The 10023-nt window shown below is 36.0% G+C and overlaps 1 protein-coding gene across 1 annotated transcript; it reads left to right on the top strand.

Annotated features, from left to right (window-relative positions):
- Nucleotides 1–1900: 1900 nt before the first annotated feature.
- LOC108596035 (RE1-silencing transcription factor) lies at nt 1901–2747 on the top strand. The gene is made up of 3 exons (XM_017981399.2): nt 1901–2050; nt 2132–2570; nt 2628–2747. The coding sequence occupies exons 1-2, from the start codon at nt 1992–1994 to the stop codon at nt 2556–2558; spliced, it is 486 nt and encodes a 161-aa protein (XP_017836888.1). The 5' UTR covers nt 1901–1991; the 3' UTR covers nt 2559–2570; nt 2628–2747.
- Nucleotides 2748–10023: the final 7276 nt, after the last annotated feature.

The following is a 10023-nucleotide window of genomic DNA, read 5'->3' as shown; positions in this document are numbered from 1 at the left end:
ATTTTATATTAAATCGAAAGTGTTTGCTTAGAGGATTTTGCTGCGCAAGCAAATACATTAAGTAAAGCTTTAAGTTAGATTCAAGCGTTTTGGGAATTGGCCACTACCTCGCAGTCACGTGATGCTCAAACGTGCTTTCGTCATATTCTTGTCCAGTTTTGTCAAGGATTTGTCGTCGGCCTTTTTGCGTTCTTAACATATTTCATGTGATGTGACGTAGTGGAACATTCCTAACGTTTGCAGCAACAATGTCAAGAGTCCAGCGCATCGCTTACAGCCATTGGCAGAACTTTTGTAAAGGTAAGCGCTACAAGCTCTGCAGCAAAGTTTACTTGAAATAACTTATAATTTTATTATCTTTTAGTTGCCAGACAACAAGCTATCCACAGTCATCTGGGTCGCGGCTTTGGACTGCCGCCAGAGATAAGTCAAAAGCCCAAAAGCAACAAAAGGTTTTCCCTTCCGCTGTGCAACCTTGAGGCAGCTGCTGCTGCGTGTCTAAAAATAAAAAAATAGCTTATACCTCAGGCTGTCCCCAAGGATTTGAAATGGAGCAGGGGCCGACAACATGGAATAATATGAATTACAATGTGTTTAGCTCCACAAGCAGCCCATGATTGTTGTTGTGCGTATTTGAATTTTACATAAATTAATTGCTTAATTCCTTAGTTGGTTACAACTAATTTACATTTTTACATTAAATACATACTTACAAGCTTAAGTATAAATAAGTAGCTCTATTTTATAATAATCCTAGGCTTAGGCTCATATAACTTGTATTGTTTATCTTAAGTTTACTTTTAATTTAATCATCCTAATGCAAATCAGCTTTTGTCATGCATCACAGTTGGACATGCATTGCTAATTTCAATATTTCCTGTTGCTGCTGCTGTTGCTGCTGCTTTTACTCAATTGCACTGACATTATTTGTTGTTGTTTTTGCAGTGTTATTTATGCAATTTCACTTTCTTGCATCTCATGCAAATGAGTTTAACTTGTTTTGTTTTTCATTATGCTTAAAATGCATGCCACGCCCCGCCCCCTCCGGCAGCCGGTTTGTCTGGCTTACTTAGGCATAGTAAATCACGAGGTTAGTGAGCCGTGTTGCCTGTCTTACAGTTTGACAGCCACAACAATGATGCCAGCGGACTTTCACTGCAAAAGATTTGACCCCACGCCAATGTAATGTGGTCAGCTCCAGTCTCAGGCACATCATAAACATTGCAAAAAACACCAAAATGATTTCCTCATAATGTTTTGTTGTTTGCTTTGGCATCGTACGCGGGTGGGCTGCCAGCACTTGCTGTCTTTGCCTGCAGCTGCGTAGTTTATGGCATCGGCAACAGTCTGCCTATCACCAGCATCCTCCCCCTCCACCGCACTTCGTTAGCTACCTGATTGTTATTTATTGTATTGTACGTCTGCTACTCCTTGGACTGTGTCTATGTGTTTGGCTGCAAGTTATGAAAGCTGTGGAGTGTCGAAATTTGAGCAAGAGTATATTGTACACGTGGCACTTAAAAAAGTCTATTATAATTAGTAGGTACTACTTGTCTGGGGAACATGTAAAATCTTTCGTAAGAGACGCATCTTCTTCGAAAAGCTCAAACGCAACATGCTTCCATTTTCATACCAGATCCCTTCTAAATTGTCTTCGTTTAGGCGGCTTTATCTAATCATCAGTAAAGTTGCTGACAACAACAATTTATTATACAACATTAAAACACGCGTTGGCGGCGCCTTTGACCTGTGGGTAACGGCCGTTTTGGGTTTAGACCTGGAGCTCATTTTAGCCGCCAGAAAAGCAAACGTAATAATCGTCTAGCTTTTATTTTAAGTCCAACTAGCTTTTTTACGCTATACGCGGCAGCACTGTCACATGTCACATCGCTAACATCTCGATAACAGTGAGCAACCATAACAAACAACAAGCAAAAGTTAGTCTTTATTATTTTTTATTATTATTTGAGCTTTATAAACAAGGCTTTCGTATGAGTTCGTATGTTAAACACTGTCCATGGCCAAGATGTGGATATGTGACTAGTCGCAGGTATATATGTATATTGAACCAAATCTAAAATTGTTATTTTTGTTTGCGTGTACAAATGTTAACAAATTACAACACTTGCAGATATAACTTGGAGCGTCACAAGAAGGCGCGGCATTCCGGAGAAAATGAAAAACAGCGCATAGATCGCTGGCGCTCCAAACGTTTTCCGTGCCCTATTTGTGACCATGCTTCCACAACACGGCCACATCTGAAGCGTCACTTTAGCAACAAACATCCAGATGAGGATTTATCAAATTATGTACTAACTTCTATACCTTATGAGGACTTTGATACATCGTGCGAGCTGCAAGAGGAGGAGGAAGAGAACTCCTCGGTGGAGATGCTGTTAACAGAGGAGGTGGAGGAATCATTTGGTCCAGATGTAAACTCAAAGGATATAACGGTGCTAGAACTCATAACGCCTCTAGGCGGCGACTCGCCCTCATATGTAACAATGGAAGGCGAAGTGTTCCGCTTAATACCTGTTGAGGAGGACGACGGCAAATAGATGTTCGCTAGCGTAAGATGAATACAATTTCGATCTTGTGCATATTAATACCATTTTATATATTTGTAGCTGCTCATGAATTACTTGTGCCCTCATGCTATGAATATATTTCTTTACTGTACATTGAAACTAATACTAAGAAAACCAAATCAAATGTAAATATAAGCAAATTTCGTTTTATTAAAACCATTTATATTTATTTTTGGATTGGGATAAATTTGGATATTAAATATATTTAAATACAACATTAAAGCGAGAGCCAATGGCGACGATAACGATAGCAATTGTTTTGAGTCGAACATCTGAGCTCTCGCTCGCACGCGACGATAACGATAGCGACCTCAGTAGCAATAACGATAGTCACAACACCTAAGAATTTTTTGTTGTAAATTTACCGTTGAACGCAGTGGACGTACGTATGTAATGCGCGCATGAGAATTGACAGTGAACGGTTTTTAAAGTGCGTTTTTACAAGTGAATATAAAGAGAAAGAATTGCAGAGAGTTGGAATTTTTGTACGTTTCGTTTGTCGCGTGTGAAGAAGTGCAATTGAAAAAATTAAGGCAGCTTCTAAGCGAAACGAGATATTGTAAAGTGCGTGGGTGTTAGTGTGCAATGGGCAAAACGGCAAAGGCATAGGCATAATAACGGGGCTTTACAATATGTGCATGGCATGCCTTAGCGCCGCTGAGCGTGTTTTAATATTAAATTGCATTTGAAAATCGTTTTTATCAGTTTTTAATTATTGTCAAGTGCCTGCCCAGAGGCAGCAAACGAAATACAAAGTGAAGTGCAAAAACAAAAACCGGTTCGCCCTCTGCAGCAGCCGCAGCAGTAGCAACAAAACAACAAAAACAACTAAAACCAAAACGCAAGAATTTGTTGTTGCCGTCGCTGCCGGCGTCGCTGCTGCTGAGATCACTTAGAGATTTGTTTTTGTTGCCCAAGTGAAGAATTCGTGTGGCCAAAGCAAACCTGTTCCCGTTTACCCCCACCACACCACCAACGCGGCCGCCAACAGCTCAGCGCAGCAGCAACAAACAAAACAAGGAGAAGAAAAAAAGTGGCACAAGTGAAAATTCCTGCGTTGTATAGCCGCTGTACACGAGTACATATGTGTGTGTGTGTGTGTGCTGGCTTTTTTATTTTTTGACAGTCGCAAAAATTTAGTCAAAAGTGAAAATCAATTGCTGAGTGTGCGCTGACCAACAAAGAGAGCAAACACACACGAGAGCAAGAGAGAGCGAGAGAGCAAAAGAGAGCGCGCGCGTGGGTGAGAGAAACAGTTTCGTCCTGTGGGGCCTGCAAAAATAACGCAAACTTAACGAAACACAACAAAAACACACAGTGAAAATTTCAACACAAAGCAAAGCAAAAAGTAAACAAATTGGAAGATAACAAAAAAGGTCAGTATCCTGGCTTAGATAAGAAAAACAATAGAATAGAGCACTAAGTACATAATTTTGTGTTGAAAATGTAGTGAGAGGCCCATTGTTGATCTACTGAAGAGAGAGAGAAATGGGAATTCTACAGTTTTGAGCTGCGTTACGTGCTTACACACACATGTGTGTGTGGCTTACGCGTAGGCATGTTAAATTTAGAATATTTCCACAGTTATGCAAAGAGTAATAATACACACACTAGTTATAGCATGTCAAGGGCGTGGCGAATATAAAAAAATTAGGAAGCTGGCAAAAATCACGTTATGCCAAAGTTCAAGCGCTATCAAGAACTTGCGTGCCAGCCATAAAAAACCAAGTCTAGCCATAAAAATAAAAATACACACACATGAAGGTCGAACAATTAAAGCACTATTAAAAAAAAAACTGAATGAATGTGCAGCAATAATAAACTAATAAAAAAAGTAAACACTTTAAGCCGCAGCCACTAACTAACTCTTGAACTTAACGCACTATGGCGCACAAATAATAACTTTAAACCTTGTTTAATTTATTTAACTTGTGCTACATTTTATATGCAAATTGCTTATTAAATTAAGCCGAACATACGTAAGCTTATTTCAAAATTGTTTATTTACTTAATGAACTAAAAATTGTCGTTGCCGTAGGCGTTTATGAGTTTTGACTTTTGGACACAATTTATTTTTTCTTTTTAGCTTAGTCGGTCAATAAGCGGTTAAGTTATCTGTTGTTTATTCACATTTTTTTGGAGCTTAAATTTATAGCTAATTTTAAGCGCATGTTGTTAGTTTATTTGGGTCAAGTGCCAAGGGAAATTTAATAACTAAATATGTTTTCTGTTTTACAAACAAATTTGCAGCAATGTATGTGAAAAAAAACAACTCAAATTAATTGAGTATTGCATTTTTTTGAAGTTTCTTAAGCTGTCTTATATTTGTCATTTGCATTTAATTATATTTGCTTAAGTTTGTAAACAAAAAGTTGTGCAATGACGTTTTTCAAAAAAACAAACCATAAAAAAAGTTTGAGAGAGCGAGAGCGAGCACGCAACAAAATCGATTTAAAACAGATGATTTTTGGGAGTAGGCCCATTTGTCCTTTAGTTGTGCTTGACACCCCCCTGCTACGCCCATGGCCACGCCTGCTTGTTGTTTGCTTTATTGCTGTGCGCCAAATTTTCGCTCAAGTTCTTGCTAACAGCTGTGCAGCAGACCAGGCAGCATCCCCAGGATCGAGCCCGGGCCGAATGTGTGCCCGGTCGCCGCTCGTTTGCTGCTCGTTGCTGGTGTCTTGTCATTAACACGAGCGTCGTCGCCTATTGAGTGCCTGGGTCCTGTGCCTGGGCCAACGCCTGATGCGCATTTAATGTGCAAATGATTAGCATATTCTAGTGCTTGAAAAAAAATGCTTTAGTGCTTTATAGAACTTTTGCAGTTAATTGAACTGTCAGACGCCTGGCTATAAGTATCTCTATCTCACTCTCTTATGGCCAAAACTAACTGTTTGTTGTGTTGCTGGCCGCCTGATAAGCTTATCATGCCACGCGGCACGTGAATTGCTTTTATTTGTATTTTGCTTGAAAAGCCTTTAAGCAGAGTAAATTAATGATGTGCTTGGCTACTGATTTATGGTTACAGTAAGTGAGCGAGAGAGATAGAGAGCACTCAACTTTAAATACACTTTGGGGCGCACAGCAAATGTTTGCGGTTTGGCAGTCTCAGTCTCAAAAGCTAATTACACTGAAATGATTTTGCTTGCATTGTAGAATTGAAAATCCTTCCACTAATTTAACACACTAAAGCTGATACTAAACTAAAAGTAAGCAGCTGCTTGTCAAACTGAAAATTTGTCGCTGCCACGCCTACCGCTTACCCACATCTGGTTCAACCACATCCTCTACAGTCGCTGCAAATGAAATTGACTTGTCGCACTCGATAAGTCGGACCCCTCGCCCTTTAGCTGTCGCCCTTGTAGGGAAATGTCTGTGATTTTTCTCTGTCGCTCTTTGCCTACCGCATAATGCAATTAAAAAACATTTTCTTTTTGCTTTTTTAGCTTTTGCTTTTGCTTCCTTGTTGCGTGTTTTGTTTTTACAGCAAGAAAAATCAATAAGCAGCGCATGTGAGAAAATTAACTATGACCACAATGTGCAACAACAACAACAATAACAAAAGTAAAAAGCAAAGGGCAGACTATAAAATACACTTAAAGTAAAGAAAAATATTAGCATCAAATTTATGATGCTTGGCCATACAAATTTATTATATAAAATGAAATTAATATATAAATAAATTAAAATAAATTCTATTAAATTGCTCTTGCCCACATTTAAATAAAATTAAATATTAGCACCAGATTTATTTCTTCTTGCTATAAAAATTTAATATAAAAATGCAATTAATAGTTAAATAAATTAGCAAAATTCTAGTAAATTGCTCATGACCAAATTTACACTTTTTAGTATTTAAAAATTATTTGTTTAGTGTTTTATAAACATATTTATTTATTTTTTTTGTAGTGCTCACTTTTCAATATTTAAAAAATTCGCATAAATTACTCATGTGCATATCTTTTAATATATATACGCTATGCTTGCAACAAAGAAAATCGAACTGGCACAAGGATAAAACATATATGCAATGCATGCAAGTAGGTTCTTAGTCCTTAAAGTGGGCGCTGCTTGTGGGCGTTACGGCTTGCCATAAATATGAACGTACATTATGCATGGCAAACAGTTGTGGCAACATATTGTTGCACATGTTGCAAAAGTGACCTTCGCAGCAGCTATCGAACTTAACACACACACACACACACACGCATACACATGTGTTTCTTGTTTCTCACTAATCGAGTTTAGATAATAAGCAAAGTAAACAATGCGCAGGCTTAAGTTGTAATAATAACTATTGATATTGTTTATATGTGTGTTTTTAATAGCGTTTTATATTTCTTTTATCATAAGCCGACTAGGCACATATTGTTATCTATACAAGTGAAAACTAACAAAGGGGTTAAGTCAATAGTAATATAACAATGCTATAAGTTATTTAAAAAAATTTTAGATATACAAAAAATGAATCTATAAATAAAACTCAAACGGATATGCATATGCATTGAAGCTAAAATAATCAAAAAAATGCAAAGCTGGTATTAAAGCAAAAATATGAGAAAAATATGCTTAAGCTCTTTCGCTTTTTAGCTCAATCTGTTGCATGACACACTGCACTATCTATATATACTATATAGAACTCTGGGTCATAGCGCCATGTTGATGATTCAATGCCATTTGATAAGCGCGCTGCCCACTCGCTTTTTATTATTTTAAGTGAATTTGTGTTTTATTGCACTCATTTTATGTTATAAAAATTCTTTTGATAATATAGCAAATTGCACGCGTTTCCGAGCCAAGTCAAGGCCAAGCTGCTTATAAAATTCTTTTTGAAGCATTTTTAAATTAATAATGCAAATATGTTTGCAACAATTTTTGTATGTTAATGAAAAATGTGTAAACTAAACTGCGCTTTAATTTATTATAATTATAGCGAAATCAATGGCACATTAGCTTAAGCAGCAAAACAATAACAAAAGCCAAAAGCTCATTAAAGCTTTTATGCAAGCTCATTAAGCGGCAGGTGTTATGTGCGCCAATGTGCGGCAAATCAGCAACTTTATTTGCATGCAACCAAAATGCCGCACGTCACGCCACATGCCCCAAAAAAGTTTTGTATACAAAATGAGGCGCCAGCTCAGAATGCGTAGCACGCAATGTGGCAAGCAAAGTTGTTACTTAAGCAAGGCTTAGGCTTTAACTAAAGTAAGTTGCACGCGCTCATAATCAATTGAGTTTTGCTTTGCAACAATAAAGAAATCAATGCCAAAAGCAACTTGAATAACTTTTTGCTGCTGTGGCAAAGAGAAAGAAAAAAATTATTGTAATGTTTATTTCCGCTGCTGCTGGAAGTGCAACTAAATTACGCTAATTGCGCTTGCCACTGAAATTTATTATAAAAGAAAGCAACAAAATTATGCGCACTTATATAAAAAACCAAAATTTATTTATTGCGGCGATTTTCTACATTTAGAAAGTGTCACTAGCCCTAATGCAAAAATAAATTAAAATGTAAATGAAAAGTTAGACAACGCTTTTAGTTTTTTTTTATTGCTATGAAAAACGAAATGAAATCAATAAGCTAAAAAGGAAAGTAAAATGCGCGTTGCATTGGCATTTTGATTGGATTCGGATTCGGATACGGGTGTGGCATGTAGTCAATATATTGTGTATGCATAGCTGTTGCCACTGAAGGACTCTTGCCTCATAAATAAAATCCATGCATATAAATAAAAAACGACAACAACAATTTCACTTAAAACTAATGATGTTGGCAAAATATATTTTCAAGCGTTCGCCCTAATTCATTTTTAATGGAACATGGCCAACAACAACAACAAAAGGCGCTTCAATAAACAGTGACAAGCTACAAATAAAAAAAAAATTGGATTATGTATTTCTTTTTTTTTTTTATTTATAAGCACTGCGGCATTTGTCAAGATAAAAAAGTAAATTGGCACACAGCAAGCGATCAAGCAAAAGTTATAAAGGTAGAAAATGGCAAATTACACTGCACAGCAAGTAAATTGAATTTGGGGAGCTATAGATAAATTTTATAAATGAGATAAAGTATAAGCAAAAAGGAAAATAGTTACTAAATTGTAAAAACAAAATTATTTACTTTCATTTATTTTCTTCCACTTTAGATGGGAATTCTACATTAATAAATATACATTAGGTTTTGAAAAATTGTAAAAGCAAAGAAAATTATTTATAGCTTTCATTTATTTTTAACAACTTTAAATGGGAATACTACATTAATGAACTTGAAATTTTGATTTATATTATATTTTGTAAATTGTAAAAGCAAATAAAATTATTTATGGTTTTTTTTCGTTTATTTTTAACAATTTTAAATGGGAATTTTACATTAATAGACTAGAATTTTTTATTTATATTATATTTTGCAAATAAATTTTGCATAAAAAAAAAGAGTTAATGTTTGTTTCCATTTATTTTCAACAACTTTTGATGGGAATTCTATATTAATGGACTTGAATATTTGATTTAAATTAAATTGTAAAAGCAAATAAAATTATTTATAGCTTGCTTTCATTTATTTTTTGTACAACTTTAGATAGGAATGTAATAGACTTGCATTTTTGATTTATATTATATTTTGGAAAATATTTTGTAAATTGTAAATAAAATTATTTATAGCTTTTCATTTATTTTTAACAACTTTAGATGGGAATGATACATTAATAGACTTAAATTTTTGATTTATATTTGTATAGCCTTAAAATTTGTAATGTTTTATTTTGTAATTTATGTTGCTTTTAGTGTGCACTTTAAATTTGTTGTGCAGTGTAAAAATAGCAAAGAAAAATGCGCTTGAAAAATGCGCATAGAGAAGAAGGCTTAAACTCATTTCCGTGCGCTGCGACACAAACTAAGCGACAATCAATCAATCAATGTAACAATCAAGAGCCACAATATATATGTATATAGCTCCTATATAGTGGAGAGAGTGATAGATGCTAAGATAATGGGCGGCGGTTAGAGAATGAAGCGCTGGCATAAATGAAATTTAATAAGAGCCAAGAGCTGCTACCAAGTGTAAGAAGCTTCCGCGTTCTGGAGGCGCCGCCTGCAGCCCGTGGGCTGAAAAATTGGAAATTAAGCAGCAGCAAAAAAAAGTAATAGAAAACACGTTTGTTGCTGCCAATGGCAAAACACACACACACACACGCACTAGAGAAAAAAAAGCAGTTAATAGAATATTAACGGTTTAGATAACTGCGTAGTCTTAGCCCAGCAGGGCGTGTCAGCTTGGTGGGCGTGGCGTGTGCAAACAGGCAACAGTTAGGCCTAACTGTAATCAATCAGTGCAAAGCGGTTAGCTAATAAGAGGGCAGACTGTAGTAAGTTTAATTAAAACGCAAATTTCTAATTTCTAAGCCGCAAAAGTAATTTGCGCTAAATTAAACAACAA

This window comes from Drosophila busckii, chromosome 2R (assembly GCF_011750605.1).
Source record: "Drosophila busckii strain San Diego stock center, stock number 13000-0081.31 chromosome 2R, ASM1175060v1, whole genome shotgun sequence".
Taxonomy (NCBI): domain Eukaryota; kingdom Metazoa; phylum Arthropoda; class Insecta; order Diptera; family Drosophilidae; genus Drosophila; species Drosophila busckii.
Note: the sequence above shows the minus strand (reverse complement) of the source record. Positions and strands in the feature narration are given on the sequence as shown.

What these genes read in the sequence shown, in the direction of transcription:
- LOC108596035 (XM_017981399.2), top strand. Translation starts at nt 1,992, where the DNA reads ATGAGTTCGTATGTTAAACACTGTCCATGGCCAAGATGTGGATATGTG. An exon ending in GGATATGTGACTAGTCGCAG is followed by an intron (nt 2,051 to 2,131) that starts GTATATATGTAT and finishes CAACACTTGCAG; the next exon opens with ATATAACTTGGAGCGTCACA.